Raw genomic sequence first — 19,765 nt, forward strand, 5'->3', positions numbered from 1 at the left:
CTCATGGTTTCTTAGAACTTCTGCTTCTTAGAACTTTTCCTAGGCTGAGAAAAACCTCATTTCTATTTTAAAATCCACTTGAATAGGAAAAGTATGATAGGAGTATCAAGGATGGCTGGGCGTGGTGGCTTACCCCTGTAATCCCAGCACTCTGGGAGGCTGAAGCTGGTGGACTGCCTGAGCTCATGGGTTCGAGACCAGCCTGAGCAAGAGCAAGACCCTGCCTCTAAAAAAAAAAAAAAAAAGTAGCCGGGTATTGTGGTAGGTGCCTGTAGTCCCAGCTACCCAGGAGGCTGAGGCAAGAGAATCACTTGAGCCCAAGAGTTAGAGGTTGCTATGAGCTGTAACACCACAGCACTCCACCAAGGTGACAAAGTGAGACTCTGTCTCAAAAAAAAAATAAAAATAATTTTTAAAAATGTAAAAAAAAAGAATATCAAGGAAAACTTCACTTTCTTTGCTAAACATTGATTGGGTTTAGAGGACAGTAGGATGTTATTATAATTTATATCTATAATAAACATATAATTATCATCATAATTTGTCATGATAGAGACTGTTGTTTAATATTTGAAAGCCTGTAACTTATTATAAAGAATATGTATGACCAAGAAACAAGTTTACCTGGAACAGTCTGTTGCTGTGAAATTTCTTTTTGCCATCCTGCCCTCCAGCAAATACTGTTTTGTTCTGGTTTGGTTTTGGTTTTGAGGCAGGGTATCACTTGGTTGCCTGAGTTAGAGTGTTGTGGCATGAGCCTAGCTCTCACAGCAACCTCAAACTCTTCAATCCTCCTGCCTCAGCCTCCTAAGTAGCTGGAATTACAAGCACCCACCACAACACCTTACTACATTTTTCAATTTTTAGCAGAGACAGGTTCTGACTCTCACTCAGGCTGGTCTCAAACTCCTGCGTTCAAGCAATCCTCCTGCCTCAGCCTCTCAGAATGCTAAGATTACAGGCTTGAGCCACTGCACCCGGCCACGGGCACTATTTTTAAAAGAAGGTATAAGCCTAGTCCATGAAAGAAATACACAGGGATGCACATGTGTCTCTACTCAACTTTTTGCCATAGATATATGTGACTCCTATTTTAAGACTATGGATTCCTGGACCTGACCCTGCCTGCCTTTTTTCAAAAAGTTAAAAGACCCACTAAACAGTATTTTAGATACACAAGAACTGGTTGGGCTTCAGCAGAAGTGAGCTTGGTATAGCAAAGAATTTCTTGCCTATGAAAATTGAAGACAGAAGTGGATACTAAACTCTTTTTTTTCCAGATCAGAGGTCTTTAAGAACATGGAGAATTGGGTGTACCTTAGAGGTGTGCCTTTACTCCTGATGAAAAAGCAGATGGCCAGACTCAATGACTTAAATTCCCAGTTTTTAACACTCGGTTTTATGCCATCAGTAAAGCCTTCTTCTCAGCTCTTCTCATATTGGATAGCTCTGTCACAAGCATGAAGCCAAAGACACTTGGGCCTCCTGCAGTCAGGATTTAGGCAAAGCCTTCCTTGACGGTAGCCCGTCGCTGCCAGAGGGAACTTACAAAGGAGCCCGCAGATGATGCAGGAAAGGACCTCAGAAGTGTGTGCAGTTTCTCACCTCCTCACTGTCACACTCCTGTTTTATATATCAGGCCAAAATGTTTTCTTTGTTCTCATCTCTGGGGTTGAACCCAAGCTATGTCCAAAGAAAAGACTTTTTCACTTAAAACAGAGCCTCTAAACTCCAAATCTCTTGTCTTGTAAGGGTGCCCCTCACTGTCCAAAAATGAGTCCAGCCACAGCAGGCCCTGTCTCGGCCCCTGCCAGCCTAGACAGAGGAGGAAAAACGCCCTTAGGACACTGTCCACTCAAGAAGAGGTAACATTCCTACATCTATAACTAACCGGAGAAAGAAAATGTGCTTAGAATTGTTTTGAAGTTTCATTAGCGTGACATACCACTTTAACTAGAAAGAAGTGTTTGGCGTCTGTACATCCTGATGTTTGGGGAATTTTTCTATAATGTTTTTGAATAGCTTCAATAAGCTGAGTTAGGCTGGAAGATCCTTGTTGAACTCTCAGAATGCTATGTTCAGACGTGAATATTCCCCCCAAGATGTGAATATTCAATGTAAAAATTCTAAGTATGCTCCGTGCTTGACTGCTGACCCAGCAGTTGCCAGGCCATGCCTTATACCTCTCGGCTGTACAGTCCAGCCTTTTGAAGTCCTTGCATGGACACTGCCATGTTCTGGGTTTGGAACAGTCCTTTGAAGATTCTATTTTGACCTCTACTGCACAAATTCTGAAATCAAGTTCTCAGGAAATGAAAGGACTTTATTCATTCTGACGCTCTTGGGTTCCCTACCCTTAGCAGGTGTAAAAGGCACGTGTCTCATTAGTGGCAAGAATATTTAGCTGCAGCCTTGTTCTCTAACCTTCTTTCTCTGTGTCCAGTATTTGCCCAGTTTTCAATGAGCACTGACCTGGTAGGCACTGTCTTAGGAAAAAGAGTCCTTAACTTCAAAAAGATCTTGATTCAGTATTTACTTATCCTAGCTTCACACCGGGGCCTGCTAGAGCACCAACCCCAAATCCTTACATTTTGGGAAAAGTATGTCTCTTAACGATAGTCGATCCACCTGCCTTCAGATCTGCGGTGGTTCACATGCAAAATTAGTTTAGAAAATAATTGTTAAACTAAAGTGTATCAGTAGGTTAGTTAGAGCCCTTGCCCACTCATGACAACCAGATAGCTCTAATCACAACTGTGACTCATTATTCTGGCAGTTAGCAGGGGCTAAAGAGTCAAAATGAACAAATTCCAGACTTATTTTTTCAAGCAAAAATAAATAGACTGCTATGCTTCCTTTGCTAAACTGAATATAAAGAATTTCATGGACAAAAATGTTATCAGTTGTATTTTCCTTTTTTTCCCCCCGATGTGAAGGAATTTTTGGTGAAGCATTGTTTTCATCCTTTTTTTGAATCCCAGTGAAATGCACATCTTTTGCATGTTTCCTCCATTTAATTTTTATTGTGTGCGTGGAGATCAATATTCCAGATACATGCACAAGTGCACACATTAAAATGAACATGACTTCATTTATTTCCATGATTAGACATTCAAATAAAAGTGCTTGGGTGTCTGTTTTCATATTCATAGGTTGAGATCCGTACATCAGAGGTATTTGTATAAGTGACACTTTTATTACATTCATTTCATTTGCAATATGATAGTGGATCATAAATATGTTACTTTTATGCCACCAAATCTGATTTGTAGCACTTAGCCCCTCGCGAGGAGAACACTTGATATTTATGGAGCGCCTTCCATCTAAGAAGCGCCCTGCAGACATCGGCGGGGCTCCAGCAGGTGCATAAATCACACCTGTGACCCTCTGGCTGCCCCACCTGCTCATCAACCTTCTGGCTGCTGCTGTAGGGTGAGAGCAGTTAGCAACTCGCCGGCAGGCCCCGTGATAATGAGACCTTTACTTACTGGAAGAAAGAGGCTTAAGTGAACTCTATGTTGCCACACATGGGCCCTAACAGTGCTCAGAATGCCACATTTTTACCTTCTCATTTATAAAACAGTTTTGGGCCACCCCTGTGGCTTTGTCCCCCCAAGCCCTGGGGACACAGAGAAAAATAAAATAGGTCCCTTGCCTTCTAGGCATTTGTAGACTGGGATGGGAGGGCTGTGTGGAGCAGGCTTTCATGTGGGCATGACAGTGTGTGTCCCTCTCCTTGCCTCTCCATGCCCTCCCAGGGGTGCACTGGGCCTGAAGCAGCTTGTCAACCCCCCAGGTTCTCCTGGACTTATGGGTGTAAATACCAACCAGTTGCAGTTGAAGTGAGAGAAGGGGCCGCCATTGATATCCCAGGCAGCCCTTGGGGCTTAGCATCAGTTGCACAGCCCAAGTTCCCAGAGAGCACAGTCATGGGCTCAGACCAGCACAGCACCGTGTGTAAGAGGGGACTCTGCAGACAGGTTTCCTGACTCTGGATCCCCATTACATCACTCAGAGGATGCACGGCCTTGGGCACGTTATCACTTTCCTATACCTCCATTTCTTATCTGCAAAGTGGGTATAATAATGATGCCCAGCCTGTCAGGTTGTTGTGAGGACTGAATGGACTACTGTGAATAGAGGGCTCGGACACTTATACGAGAATTGTAACTAACACCTCCACTATCACAACAAGTAATACTCCAGTGTCGCTGATGTTCAGGGACTTGTGTCCTCCCTCAGGGCTCTGGGTTATTTGGTGGTGGTGGTGTTTGGAGATATATACTTCACATAAAATAACATTCATCATTTTAAGGTATACGGTTCAGTGGTTTATAGTATATCCACAAACTTGTGCAAACTTCACCACTATCTAAGTGCAAAATATTTTTATCCCTTAAAAAAAGAAACTTCGTCCCTGTTGGCACTCACTTCCTATCTTCCCCCTGCCCAAGCCTTTGGTAACCACTCATCAACTTCCTGTCTATGGCTCGGTGTGTTCTGGACCTGCCATATAAATGGAATCCACAACATGTGGCTTTCTGTGACTAGCATCTTTCTCTGAGTGTGTCTTACAGATTCATCCCTGTGGTACCAAATAGCAACACATCAGTCCTTTCTATGATAAATAATATCCCGGGTAAGGCTACATCCCATTTAGTTTATCCATCACCAACTGATGGACATTTCGGTCATTTCCACTTTCTGGCTGTTGAGAATAATCCTGCTGTACCCTTCATGTCCAAGTTTTGCATGGGCGTATATTTTTGGTAGAAGCTAAGGGAAGAACTGCTGGGCCATGTGGTAGCTTTATGTTTTGCAAGGACCCTTGCTGCTTTGATTTGGGTTTGCATTGGCTAAGGAAGAGGCAAAGGAAGGAGGGAGTCTGCCCCCTTGAGACCTCGCCACTCACACACAAGCCTTCAGCCTCCACCTGCCCAGCTCCACCCGCCCAGCAGGCCTCCAGGCATCTCTGCTGCCACGTACCGCCCCTTCCTCGCTGTCTGCATCTCCCTTTGCTGACCACATTCTTTGTATTCTCCGAGCTTTGAACCATGACACCCTCTCACCCTGCATCCTGCTCCTTCTGGGAAGCTTCTGATCCCAGAGGCCTTGACGGGCCCATGTGCTCTGGAAAAGATCTGGAAGTCTTCTGACCAATGAGCAGCATCATTTCAGAGGCCTGGGGGAAGGAAACCATCCAGACAGGTGTTCTTCTCAAACTTGTCCACTGCCTTAGGAATAAGTGAGTCCAAATTAGGAGAGAACTTGTCAGCCACATAAACCTGAGAATGTTCCTTAGCTACTCTGAGACTTAGTTTCTTCATCTGTAAAAAGAGTTTACAGTTGCCTACTTGTTAAAGGGATTAGTGAGGTGCTGTAGACAAAGCTCCCAATATCATGTTCACGACGATACGATACTTTTAAAAAAAATTGTCTTTGCTTTTCTCCCTAGCCGCCCTCCTCCTGGTCAGGTCCGATTGGTTATGCAGACACTGTGATTTTGCCGGATCTTACACCCTTTCCCCTTTTTTTTCTTTTTTTCCTTTCCTTTCACCTCAGTCTCCTCTCCCCCTGCTATTGTTTTACTCTGCCCTCAGCTCCTAACCCAAACATGAGGATTATCATAACGAAGACCCAGAGCACTGCCAGTTCTCAAATCGCCGGTGTGCTCTTGGGGAGGCTGCTCAGGCCAAATCCTCTGAGGGCGGATCATATTATGCCCTGGGTCATTTTGCAGCACGAATTCCCAGGTCACTGTGGTGGCATACACAGCCAGGCAGCATCCAGCCTGGCACCCCCAGGTCCCCAGGGAACGTGGACTGCCCAGAGGGGTTGGTGTGGTCTGGTTTCACCTGTTGGCCTCCCTGGGTTTTAGTTTCCTTCCCCCAGGAGATCCAAGCCAGGGACTAGAGCCTTGAGTTACACTCGGATTTGAAGTCACCCAAGAGGTTGGTGCTGTGGGTGGGAGCATGGGCTTCTACCAAACCGCATCCTGGGCCTGACTCTGTGCCCAGCCGTGCTTGATGGGAGTGTCCAGAGGCCAAGGGCACACACCGGCCAAGGGGCCCAGGGGCCGCCCGATGAGGTGTGGAGCCCATAAGTGAATGGGTAGTTTTCCACGCTGAGAGTTTCATACTGTATTGGTTTTAAATTACAAAAGGCTGCATGGTTAATTCAGAAAGTTTAGGAAGCAGAAAAATGTGAAAGGACACAAAACCTAATCCTATCCCCTCTAAGATGAGTTTCTTCACAAGTATCAGTTAATTCAGAAAAGTGAAAAGCAATGGAACCAAAATGCTTAGCCAGGAAATGCTAATTATGAAACACTAATTAAGAGGCACTAATTAATACTAATTAAGAGGCTTTGTTTAGGGACCTGGCTCTCAGGTGAAAGGAATTCCCTTGCACTATTTCTTAAGACATCCTCTCTGGAATTGGGAGGTAAAGATCTTGGAAAAATCCTTCCCTCTTCAAGGAATCAGTCCACATAGAAAGTTCTCTTGCAAAAAGCCAAGACTGTAAGCCTCCTGGGTGAGCCTAAGCTTTTCATAAGAACTGACCGACATGGGCACACACAGATGAGCCTACCTCTCTGCCCAGGCCCCTCCTGGCTGCCAAATCCCTTTCCTAAGGAGATGCATTTATATCATCTTTTCCCGCCGTTTGTGTTCCAAATGTCAAATGATTCCAAGGCTGTGTTGGAAAGTGGAACTTCCTTGCTCCAGCAGCACTAGGCCCAGCATTTAGTGACCCCTGCTTTGCTTTCTCTCTTGTTTCCAGCTGTCAGGAATGACAGGAACAAGAAAAAGAAGGAGCCTTCAAAGCAAGAATGCACAGAAAGCTATGAAATGACAGCTGAGCTGGACGATCTCACGGAGAAGATCCGAAAAGCTCACCAGGAAACCTTCCCCTCTCTCTGCCAGCTGGGCAAATACACCACGGTAAGAGATGCTCCTGCCCGGGGCTGTTGGAGTGTGGTGGGCACGGGCCCTTGTGCACAGACAGACATACACACCCGTGGACTTTGCCCAGGGCCGGCAGGGATGTCCACCCCAACTTGGCACTGGCCCTGTGTTATGGCAGAGACAGGTGAACACTTCCTTCTGTGTGGAAGCCTTTGGGAGACACGGAGTGGGATGAGTGTTTCCTCAATTGAGTCAGATGCCCACACGTTCACCTAGGATGCACTGACTGAGCCCTCTCTACATGCCACTCCACGTAGAGACACTGGCACCATACACTGTTTCTTGCTGCTCTTGGAGATTTGGGTCTGGTGACAGAGTCAAATGAACTGGTGAAATATTGCATGGGTCTTGGCAGACCTGTGCAGTGCAGAGGGGACTCAGAGGGACCAAAGGGTCAATCTGTTGAAAACACCAGTTGTAAAATCCAGCCAAGATTAGCAGGGCCATCCCTTGAACCAAGGTCTCAGAGGACATATATAAAACCCCTAACAGAGCCTGGAAAAGTTCAGGACAGGTCTGACCTGCCCCCGCAGGGTGAGTGCTCCCCCTCTGCTCCCCAGGTTTCTCCTTTCACTAAGGTTAGGTCGAAAAAGAAGGGGAAGAAAAGAGAAAATGAGACAAAAAGGTAGCCCGTGTCTATGTTGCCTGGTCGAGGTTGTGTCGGTGGACGTCGTGCCGTGCTTTAATTTTTCAAAGTGGATTTCTCTCAAACCATGTTCACTAATGTATTTTCCTAGTTTGTGGCACATAAAATAGACACCTGATAGATACTTGACGGATGAATGAATTAATTAGTATAACGAGAATGTTGTTCTGGTGTCTTTAAATAGCTTAGGTTGCTTCCCTAAGATGCTAGCAAACATACTTTTTTTTAAAAAAGCCAAATAGCATACTGTTTGCTGATTGGGCTACTCATGTGCCAGGAAGATGAAATGGTGAGGCTAGAGAGATAAAAGAACAGTCAGCAGCAGGGGTTTGAAGCAATTCTTGGGGAGCACATGGTGTCATGCCTTAGGATGCTGGGGGAAATGGCAGCCAGGGGCAGTCCCTGGGGGTGGCCTATGGAAACCGGTGTGGGTGCACGCCCAGCAGCTCCAGGTGAGCAGGAGGCTGCAGGTTTGGGTAGCACTGGCTTCTGAAGGGCTGGTACCTGCATCAGAGGGGCAAGTCTCCTGGTAGAAGCAGAGACTTTGCCCCCCTGGAAGTAGAGGAGGTCCCTGGGCAGTGTGTCCCTCTCTCAGCATGAGCCTGGGGCGCCTGGCAGACTTCTAACATGCGTGGGCTCAGCAGCAGGCCTGGCCTGGGGGATGGGGCGCTCTGACCACCTTCCAGGGCTCAGGTCTGCAGACCAACCCCAGTCTGGAGAGCAAATGAACCGTACTTTGAGGAGCAAGACTCAGGATGATCTTCTGAGGCCCACCCAGCCATTAGTATCAGGGGGGAGAGATGTCAGCATGCAGGCCAGGGCAGAGGCTGGGCTCCCTGCCCCACTGGCTTGAGCAGGGACACAGAGGAAGACAAGGCAGGACACCTTAGGGGAGCTTTCACTTTAACCTTCGAGGGACAGCAGAGGCTGTGCAAGATGAGTCCATGAATCCAGAGCAGGGACCTGGAGCCACATCAAGTGTGGTTCTCATCCTCCTCAGCCGTCGTCAGCCCTGTGAACACGAACAAGTTACCTAACTTCTCCCAGCCCCATTTTTCCTATCTGTAAATGGGCATAATGTAAAATGGTTGAAAGGATGAAATTAAACTATTCATGAAAGGTTTCTGTGCTGTGACCCAGAAATAGCTCCCCAGCAGCACCATCCACCACACACCCGCCTGCTGAGTGTGAGCGGGCGCTCTGGCCCACGCTGGGGCTTCAGACAATACAGAAAAGTGAAACAGTTCCTAACCAGTGCCAAGAAGCATGTCATTTATGCCTTTCAGAAATACTTATTGATTACCAGCCACGTTCCAGGCTTTGCGTTGGGCTCAGTAACAAGGTGAGTGAGCCCTGATCTAAGAAATTGGGACATCAGCTTAGGCTGGGGGAATATACAGAGGAGAAGATGAGAGCAAACAGGTGCTGCCCACTGGCAGGACTGTGGGAAGCAGGGACGGGAAAAGCCCAGCAGAGTCTTGCATACATACTGAGGGGTCTGTATTTTAGTCTGTAAATAATGGAGAGAAATTGACAGTTTGAGATCGCAAGTTTTTTATCATTGTCATCATCATTATTATCAATGCTAATGTTTTCTGAGCATGTACTATGAACCACAGACCATGCCAAATACTCTACATATATTAATCTTTATGAGGACTCGATATGAGGTGGGCTTAGTTGCCCACATATTACAGATGAGTAAACTGAGGCATAGAAGGGCTAAATAACTTTCGCCTTGTCTCATAGCCCACAAGTGGTAGAGGTGAGACTTGAATCTGAACCGTCTGACTCCAGACCATTCTTTTAACCACTACATTGTATACAAAATACTTCAGGAGGGTTGTCCACAAGGCAGAATGGAAGTGGAGCCACCGGAGGCATCTAGTGAGGAGGACATAGCTGTTATCCAGGAATAAATAAAACTTTAGCTCTAGAAAATATAGAAGAAAAGAGATCAGAGTGGGAGGTCTTCCTGGAAGAGGATACTTTTGAGCCAGTAGTATCTGGGATCACCAGCTACTATCCGTCCCCAGAGCATAGCCTAGTTAGATCCCCTGAGTCGCTCCTGACCCCACTCTAACCTGGAAAAAGGAAGGACAATCACAGCATAGAACATTTGCCTCCTCCTAGAACACGGGCCTGGGGTGACCTGGTTCCAGGATGGCTCACATGTGAGGCACTGACACTCCCACCACTGACAGATGCATGTCAAGGCTGGGGTGGATGTCAAGGTGGCTAAACACCTCACCTTCCTCTTCCCTGGGCAGGATAACTCTCAGGAGCTCTCTAAACCACCTCCCGGAGTTTCCCAACAAGACCAAGGGCCAATTGCCAGGAGTGGTGAACCCTACTGGCCACCTTCCTTCCCTCCCTTGCCCTCCAGAGCTCCCTAGAACCGCCTCACACAGAAGTTACTTGCACTGAAATGTTAGCCTTGGAGCCGGCTTCTGGCCTGGGACAGAGGGGCTTCTGGTGGGCTACCAGGGCCCCTTCCCACTCACCTTGCTTGGAAAGCAAGACACCATTGTTCCTCCATGGGGCCTGGCATTCTAAACACTTTGTGGGGACTTTTTTGCACCTCTTTGAATCAAGCAGGGAAAATAGAAATACGAGTTCATCTCCAGAAGCCGGCTCCCACCTACTGGGCGGTGGAACTCCTTTGAGACGCACGCTGCCCCTTCACTGGGTCACGGGCTTGTCTCTTAATTTCTACTATGTCCACACAGATCTAGCCGTGTTGTTATTGTGAGCCACTTCAAATCCTTTCTGGAAGTGGGTGGAGGTATAAATAAATAACAGCAGCCATAACACATTCTCTGCAAGCTCTTAGTTCCAAGTCGACAGTTTTTAAAGAGAGCTTTTTTTAGATAGGCACTCGCTTCCACTGCAAGAAACTTCCTGTCATCGTCACCAGAGTGGAGTCCCTGTCAGATGCCGTTGGAATAAGTGGGCAGAAAGGAATGAAAAAGGCAGCCAGATGCCCACCTACAGATCTTTGAAAGAGTAGTTCCTTTTTCTTCCCTAATAAGGATAGATGTGGGACAAATGGTCAGGTCCCACGGGACGGCAGGAATGGATGGAGGAGGCACTTAGGCCCACCTCCTGCCACTTCAGGCTGGGCAGGGCACTCACCTCCCAGCTTCAGAAATAGTACTCTCAGGAGGGTTTCTAACCAATGACCCTCCCTCCAACTAAAGGGGAGATGGAGTCCATGTTGAAAGGTGAAAGCGTGAAGGCAGATGTAGGCGGGAGAGGAGCTATTTATAGATGAGCTGTCCAAAACAGACCCAGGAGTGAACACACGGAGCCGTCCTAGCTCTGAGGATGTTTACTCTGCTCCCTTAGAACAAACCCTAGCAACTGTGTTATTTGGGCTTTCGGGCCGCATAAACCACGATTCAAATGTTACCCGTGCTACTTAGGAGTTCTGTGTTTTTGGAAAGTTGTGTCCTCATTCGAACTTTCATCTGTATAGGGGGAAATTTAATGTATCTGCCCCATACCTAGAGGTTTCGATGACAAAAATGTATCAGAACCCCGTGCACCGTTCCTAGGCATGGAAAAATGTCTTCTGCTCTTCACCCTGTTATGAATGGCTTGTCGCTGTTTTTAGTCACATGTTCCAGTTTGGGGGAAGTAAAGTGTGGGTGTGACAGTGAGACAGATTCCAGGCTGTGTGGCCCTGCCCAGGCTGTTTGCTGGCATGTGCAGGCTGTTCATCCACACGCAGGGCTTGGTGGGACGTGAGGTGTCCTCTGAGATCTCCGGTCTCCAATATGAACTATGAAGATTTAAGGAGCTCTTAACCTATGCAGAAAAATGACCACAAACAGAATTATTAAACCACTAAACAACTTTCTAGGAGGTGGACTTTAGGAAAGGATGGCTGTGGTAAGAAGCTGTAGCCATAGCAGATTGGCTTTCTTTAAAAACCTAATCCGGTCTGGGTGCCCTGGCTCACGCCTGTAATCCAAGCACTCTGGAAGGCTGAGGCAGGTAGAGTCCTTGAGCTCAGGAGTTTGAAACCAACCTGAACAAGAGTGACACCCATCTTTACCAAAAAATAAAATATAAAAATTAGCAGGGTGTCATGGCAAACACTTGTAGTCCCAGCTACTTGGGAGACTGAGGGAGGGGACTCACTTGAGCCCAGGAGTTTGAGGTTGCTGGGAGCTAGGGCGAGGCCACAGCACTCTAGCCTTAGCAACAGAGGAAGACTGTGTCTCAAAAACAAAAACAAATGAAAAAACTAACACCTGTTATCAGCCAGAGACTCAGAACCTGAAACTCAGGCAGGTCAGCCTCCTGGGAGAGACGCACCAGATGGACTGGAGGCTCAGGGGATAGTCATGGGACCTGCATTCCAGTCTCCCCCACGTCACTTCACACCTGTCTCACCTTGAACCAGCCCTTAACTGGTTGAGCCTCAGTTTCTTGCCAGCAAGCACACCTGCCCTTTCAGGATCACCCGGGCCAGTCTTTCATTTTGCAACACATTTCCTGCACACCTCCAGGGTTAGTTTCCCAGCACTGAAGGAGCAAACTAGTGCAGACCAGATGGATTGAGACAACATGCATTTTGTTTCTATGGCTCTGGAAGCCAGAAGTCCACAATCAGCGTATGAGCGGGACATGCTCGCTGTCCGACTGCTCTAGGAGAGAGTTCTTCCTTGCCACCTGTGAGCAGCCACTGGCACTGTCTGGCTTGCAGCCGCCACCACACCAGTGCTCAGTCTCCAATCAAATTGGTTTGGGGCCCACCCTAATTTTTACTTGATTACCTCTGTAAAGACCCTATTTTTAAGGTCACAAACTTACGGTGGGAAATCATTTTATAGTAGAGTATCCATGTGGAAAAAAAGACATTGCCCCAACCCAGCAAGTGTGAACAACGCCCCAGCTGGTACAATCTGGAGCCCATGTGGTCATAGTGCTTGGATACGTGACCACAGAGAGCTGTTGACCCTGCACATAACATTCTCTTCATAGCAGTGCCGGGGATCTTGTAGCCATCTCCTGGAAGCCAAGTTTCCAACCAGGAGGGACATCACAGAGGCAATAACAGGCTTTCAGAGTCAGGAGGTTCTAACCAGAAGTTGAGTACGTGAGGAACCCAGAGTAAGACGGGGGACGTGATGTGGGAGCGGACAGCCTGGACGCCTCAGTGCAATTGCCCAGATGAATCCAGTTCCCTCTGCCTGCCCCAAGGGGTCTTGCACAAATGACCTCACTCCTCTGCGCCTCAGCCTCCTCCTCGGCCACTTGACCGTAACAGTACCTACCTCCTGGGGGGTCGTGAGCTGTAAAGCAAGGTAATAATTGTGAAAACATAGAGCAGGTCCTGGCGCGAGGCAAGCCCCAGATAAGCCGTGGTTGCATATGACTGAGGGAATGGAATGTGAATGGCCGGAACAGTCTGCAGATGGAACCTGAAGGGTCGTCAGTCTCTCAGGATGGTCCCAAGACGTCAGGCCTGAGAAGGAGGAGGTCGCCTCCGTGCACATGCCCAACACCGCCACAGAACTTTAACTCCTTACTCTCTTGTTAAAAATGTACGTGTCCCCCTTAGCTAGAAAACAAACAAAACTAGCAGACAGCCCTGAGTAAACCACTGAAACCACCGTAGTACCCAGGAGCTGCCACAAATGGGGTTTTAAAGACACTGGTGATTCCACCTTGGTTTAGGGGTCTTGTTCTGAAAGTAACGCCGCTCAGCAAAGCAGCACATCCTCTTCCCTCAGTGCCTGTCAGCCTCTGTCTACATTTTCCCTAGAAAATCAGGGTGAGGGGAGGTTGCAGCAGAGAACAAACCAGTCAAAGAAAAAGGTCTGTTTGTGTGGCAGAAGTTGCCATCGAGTTGGATTTCCTAGTGAGGTTGGGCCTTTCTGCTACTTAAGGTGGCCCTGGGAGGCCATGGGCACTCGCCTTCCTGCACGGGGCCAGCATCCCTCTGCAGGAGCCCACCCTAGCTCCACCCTGGCAGGGACCGAGGACAGCCCCTTCCCCTTCCGTGCCAGCTGTTTTCCTCACCAGTGTGCCTCACCACCCCATTTTCTCCCTGTCCTTCCCTGTCCCCCTCCTCCCTGGGTTTCCTCCCTGTACACTCAGCAATGCTGCTGAGAACCATGTGCCTTCATTACCAACCCCAACAGGCCGGGGCTCTCCATTTGCGCAGCTGGAAGATAATATATAAGCCATTTTAAGCCTCGCACCTATGAATCCAGCAACCAGTATAATAAAACACCAGGTTATTTTGTGTTTTATTAACTGCCTCTTCCCTTCAGTTTGCATAATAGTGAGTTAGATTTACATGCCGTTAAGACGGCTGTGCATTATTTTTAATAGAAGGTGTGACAGGCTCCTCTCGCTCAGCCCCTGCACATGATAAAGTAACCTCATCCGATGTTGATGAAGATTTCGTTCACACTGGCTGGGTCGGGGCAATGTCTTTTTTTCCAGATGGATACTCTATTGTGAGATGATTTCCCACCGTAAGCTTGCCTCTTCCCGGCTCCTCAGTGTCATCTTCCTATGGACCGGATAAACTGCCTATTAAATTTAATTACAGCCCGAATGGCCACACATCTTGATCTTATGTTCCCCCGAGTGCACTGTATTCCACCAAGGTCCTTGAGGAAGGAATAAAATAAATCTGGAGGATGCGTGCCTCTGCTGTCTGCAAGGAGTGTCGCGGAAGGCAGCGCCGGCTACCACTGTTCTTATGGCTTCCGTGGCATCTCCTGCAAACTTATCGTCCTGGCTTTCCTTGCCCGTGTTAACAGCCAGAGCTAGTTTGACTTTCTGCAGACTGAATTTAACTAGGCAGCAAACGAAAGAGATCAGTCTGAGAAGCGGGATACGTGTCCGGAGCCCTTTACATTCCTCAGAGGACCAAACGCCAGGATGGTACATGACAGACCTCTCATCATTTAATCTGTAAATATCTCAGCCTGTGTTCTAAATGATAAAAACCTCTGCAAACAAAAGCAAAACAGCAATGTCAGCATTATTGTCCTGATATAAAATTAACATCGTCGACACCTTAACAGCTCCAAGTTCTAGTTTTCTCATAGGTGTATGTCACAATCTCTTTACAGTTTATTTGCCGGAATCACAATTCAGGCAAGGTTTATACCTTGCAATTGATGGATAAATCCCCTCACCACTTTTTTTGCAATCAAGATTATGGAAAGATCATTTACATAATTTCCCTTTTATAAAGGTATAGTTTGAAGAGCGTGTGATGGAAGTATTCAGTCATGTAATGTGACCCCCATCAAGGTATAGAACATTCCCATCACTCCAAAGAGTTCCCTCATGCACCCTCTGGTCAATCCCCTGCCCGCCCCTGCCTCTGGAAGACCACAGAGCTGTTCCCTATCACTATAGTTCTGCCTTTTCCAGACTGTCGTATACATGGAATCATTTTGTGTATAGGCTTTTATCTCTGCCTTCTTTCATTTAACAGAGGTTTGAGGTTTAGCCTGTTGGAGTGTATATCGCTGTTCGCTCCTTGGGAATGCTACCTTCCCTTTCCATTGTGTAGTTGTGATCACAATTGACTTATCCATTCATCAGTTAATGAGCATTTGGGTTGAGCTACTTTTAATCTTTGGATTTCTCCATTTCTTTCTCTTCCTTGCAATGTATTTGTTGAAGAAACCAGTTCATTGGTTTTATAGGATTTCTGGCAATCTGGATGTTGACAGTTGCATCCCTGTGCTGTAGTTTACTATGTTCCTGCATTTCCTGCAGTGAGATCTTGAGGCCCAGTCAAATCCCAGTTTGATTTTTGGCCAGACTATTTCATAGCTGGTGGTGTGTTTTTCCATCAGGACACCAGCATGATAGGTTGCCTGTTTGAAGATAAGAGCAACCTTGTTACTTCTCGGGCTTTGGGCTGAGATCAAGTGTAAGATATTAGCAAGCACTGATGGTCAATGCCCAGAGCCAGTAATTCAGTGTACAATGGTGACTCCTCATTCTCTCATTCCGTCTTCATTTATTAGCTGAGAAACTCTCCCTCATCTGTTACTCAGTTATCCAGGGTACAGGCATATGATTTTGAGCATTTTAAAAAGATGACTCCTGGCTAAAAATTCAGCCATTCCACCAAGTAGCTCCCCTGTCAAAGCTAAACTGGTAGAAAACGTGTTGACTCCTCCTCCTCATAGTGTGGCTTCCCCTAAACTACACCTGATGGTGTTTTCTCTCCCTCACAGAATTCTAGTGCTGACCATCGAGTCCGACTGGACCTGGGCCTTTGGGACAAATTCAGTGAACTGGCCACCAAGTGCATTATTAAAATCGTGGAGTTTGCTAAACGTCTGCCAGGCTTCACCGGCTTGACCATTGCAGACCAAATCACCCTGCTGAAGGCCGCCTGCCTGGACATCCTGGTATGTGCCCTTCTGTGCTCTCAGTGAGGGAGAAGGAGGTGGGGGGGAGGGAAGGAGGAGGGCAAAGAGGCTTTGAAGGTCTCCAGAGGAGGCGTCACTTTCCCCAGTGTCTCCTGTTTCCCCAGCCTCACTCCTGGCCACCTCCTGCACACACCACAACCCTGCTGAATCTCAGCTCCATTACCAAAAGCTTAGTGACACCCTGGAGTTGGACAGAAGCTTCCTACCTTCTACCCACTGTAGCAAGCCCCTCTTGATGACCTTAGGAGAGAGGCAAACCAGGCCTGATCACACAGCCTGGGGGTGGACGGCTCACTCTCCCCTCTCCCGGGAGGCAGTCTTTTCCAGTGCAGCCTGGCCCCAGCACATCAGCAAGGTCATGTGGCTGGGGAGTGACTTGTCTTCCTCCCTGCTTCCTCCCTCGACCTACCCTGTCCCTGGAACTTCACAGGCATTTGTCTCCTTCCACAGAACAGCCCTGGGGGAGAGGGGTGCCTGAAAGGCAATTAGGGTTCTCCATGCTAAACCACTAAAGGGGGCCCAGCAGTGACAAGGACCTTGCACCACCTCCATCTGTGGTCTTAGGAAAACCCCTTTCTCTTGTCTCAGTTTGAGCTGCTGTAACAGAGACGCCGCAGCTCAAAGAAACACTTGTTCCCACAGTGCTGGAAGCAGGACATCCAAGACCAGGGAGCCAGCATGCTGGGTTTCTTCCCCTCATCACCTCGCACAGTGCTAATCCCACCAGGGGGGCTATATCATGATGACCTCACCTACCCAAAGCCCTCCCTTCCTACCTCCAATACCATCATATCAGGGATTAGGGTTGTAGTGTGTGAAATTTGGGAGAACACAGGTGTTCAGTCCATACTACCCCTGTGGGCCTCAGTTTCCTCACCTGTATAAGGGGATGCCTGAGGCCTCCTGGCCCCCTTCCCTTCTCACACTGGGGCTTCTTAGAGAGGGTAAGGACATCTTCACACCTCATCCTCTGCAGGTCTCTGCTGGCTGAACATTCTCTTTTTCCCCAGCAGGGGCTTCAGGGGTGGGGTAGACTGTTCTGGCTGGGCCTGTTTCCTTAGACGTAGAGCCATTCCCATCAGAGGCAGCAGGGATGTGTCCTGCTGGGGCGGGGGGACATGTGTGCAGAGAGGCCCATGGAGGTAGTGGGAGGGGAGACAGGGTCCCAGGGATGCATCAGAAAATAGAGAAAGTAAAATTAGCTTTTGAAGTGCTTTAAAGGTATAAATGTTTCTTGTTACTATAGCTTCGGGTATAAACCAGTCTGCAAAGCAAACGCAGTGACAACAGTTAAAAACATACATACACGATCCCACTCCATCCCCACCTACCAGAGGGGTGAGTGTACAGAAACTTGAATGTTTACGTGTCCTTCCTTCAGTTTGCCAGGTAGGTCTGAGGAAGAGTGGCAGTGGTTACTCCGTCACCTGTACTTGCCAGGGAGGCTGCGAGCATATCTGGTGTTTTTACCTCTCATAAACCCAGAGGATCTGGGTGAATCTATGAACATTCAGGAAAATGGAAACATCAGAGCAGCCTTAATCTGTGGAGTTTGCTGACCTCAGCTCGTCTGAGCCTCATACAGCTCACTGCGCCTGAGCGGTGGGAATTCAGCCCACTTTACAGATAAGGAGCGGGGGGGCCATGTGAGTCCCTGAGGTCAACTGGGTGCTGGAGCCCACACTGTAAACCCATGCCTTGGGACTTCAGTGACATCAGAGGTTATAAAAGAGGACAAGAAGCATGAACAGGAGCCCTGCAGAAGGAGGTAGCAGAGTGAGAGAGGTGAAGACCACGGGGAGAGAACCAGGCCAGGCAGCTCTCAGAGAGAAAGAGAGGCAATGTGGGCATGACATTAACACCAAGCTATTATAATTAATGACAGTGACAATGTCTAGGCTTTTTAGTACTTTTCTGACAAATGTATAAAGTGTAATGCTTAGTTTCTCAAAAGCTTCGGAACACCCTCAAGAAATCAGCAGAGACTGGAGTTGACCCCCTACGTAAAGGTGCCTCAAAGGCCTACAGGGGCTGAGCAGACTGTGAGGTGACACATGGCAAATCAAGCCTACAGCAGGGGACGCTGTGTAGTTAGGACTCCGCATCCTGAGGCCGCCCAGCAGGGCCTGGGGCCTTTCCAGGACTCGGGCTCTGACCTGAGCCCTCTGCTTGTTTCTGACCCTTCTGTTGTCCAGCGGCCAGACCGTGATGGTTTGTGATTGCCCCACCCCAGCCCCACCCCAGCCCTGTAGGAAGGTGTGGAATGAGAAGTGTGCTTTGAGAAGCTCCAGGAAAGTGTCTCGCTTCTGCAAAGCCACATGCTTGGTGATCAGGGTGCGGCCTCTACAAGGTTTATGTCCCTCCTGTCTCTAGTAGCCGTCTGCCCTGCATTGATTCTGAACCCTGCCTTCTCCTTCAGTTTGTCCCTTGATCCCCCCCGGAGGTTTGGGTGGAATAGGAACCAATTTGTGTGACCTTGGTGTAGTAATTTATTCTCTCCAAGCCTCAGTTTACCTATGCACAAGATAGAAATACAAATCCATCACACATTAAATAAGGCCATTGCTTAAATGGGATTAAATTCGGTAATGGTTCTAAGCACTTAGCTTATAGTAGGTGGTCACCCCATGATGTTGAAAGCAAGGCCAAAGATGGGTTGATGTGGGCAATTAACTCTTGTGATAGGAGTTAGGAAACATTCAGGCCTGCCTTCCTGGCCACAGGGGGAGGACTCTGGTGGGGAAGCAGTAGGCAGAGGAGGGAGAACCCCTGGTATGGGGAGGGCAGGGCCATCCAGTCTATGAGCTGAAGCAGAAGGAATACTTATTTGGCCCGAGACAAGAGCTCACTTCCAAGAATTTGTAGCAAAGGCAATTAATCACAAGGTCCAGAAAAATGCACAACTTCAAAGAACATCTTTTGGATGAGAATATCAACTGGCTGAGCTGCTTAGAAGAATCTTCTCATCTAAGCGATTGGTGTATGGATAGAGTTAGACAGAGAAAACAGATGGACACATGGACAGACAGACACAGGCCGAGATTATCCTTGGCTCCTACAGAGGAAATCAAGTCTGCTCTGAGGGTCCCAGCCCTGAGTTCCACCCACTCAGAGCCAAGCATCTTGCTGTGTTATTTGTGGTCCCCCAATCAGACAGGGCCTCGTGTTTCTAAAGGCACGTCTGCCAGGGCTGGCACCACCAGTGATAGGATGTGCAGCCGGTGCTCGGTGCTCTGGGGAAGGGCTGATTTATAATCATGAAGGACACAGCAAGAAGCGGAAGGAAAGCCTCACCTGTCCTGCCCTGCCGCCGCCACGTCACCTTCCAGGGGATTTCCTGCCCCAGCCGCTGCTTGGTGGGGCCCTCCTGGAGTGGACACTTCTTGCACAAGGTTGGAATGAGATTGATTTTGAGGCCCCGCTTTGCGTTTCATGATTTCCCACAGGGGCCAAGTAGCCATGAAGTGGTTTTTAAGATGGGCAAACTCTTCGTAACTACTGCAGGTAGATTTATTTTCCTTTGCTTACCCAAGAGCTACAGCATCAGGCAAGTTGTGGTCAGGCAAGCAGGAGCTGTCCCCTCAGCCAAGCTCTGTCCTCCTGTTTCCTTCTTCTTTAATCTCTGTCTTTTACTCCCTCTCGCCTGCCTCTTCTCTGAAGGTAGGATTAAGTCTCTCTTAACTTAAAAGCCATAAAAACAAGCCTTTGAGGGGATTGGACGCTCTGGT

At 48.1% G+C, this 19,765-nt stretch overlaps 1 protein-coding gene across 1 annotated transcript in view; it reads left to right on the top strand.

The window, feature by feature from the left end:
• The window catches only part of RARB (retinoic acid receptor beta), a 159,893-nt gene that overhangs the window by 125,650 nt on the left and 14,478 nt on the right, over positions 1–19,765 (top strand). The window contains exons 4-5 of the mRNA XM_003781749.3: positions 6,784–6,944; positions 15,840–16,016. Coding sequence (XP_003781797.1) covers positions 6,784–6,944; positions 15,840–16,016 — 338 coding nt within the window. The remainder of the gene's footprint in view (positions 1–6,783; positions 6,945–15,839; positions 16,017–19,765) is intronic.

This window comes from Otolemur garnettii, unplaced genomic scaffold (genome assembly GCF_000181295.1).
Source record: "Otolemur garnettii isolate 467f Iridium unplaced genomic scaffold, OtoGar3 scaffold00002, whole genome shotgun sequence".
In the NCBI taxonomy this organism is placed as follows: Eukaryota; Metazoa; Chordata; class Mammalia; order Primates; family Galagidae; genus Otolemur; species Otolemur garnettii.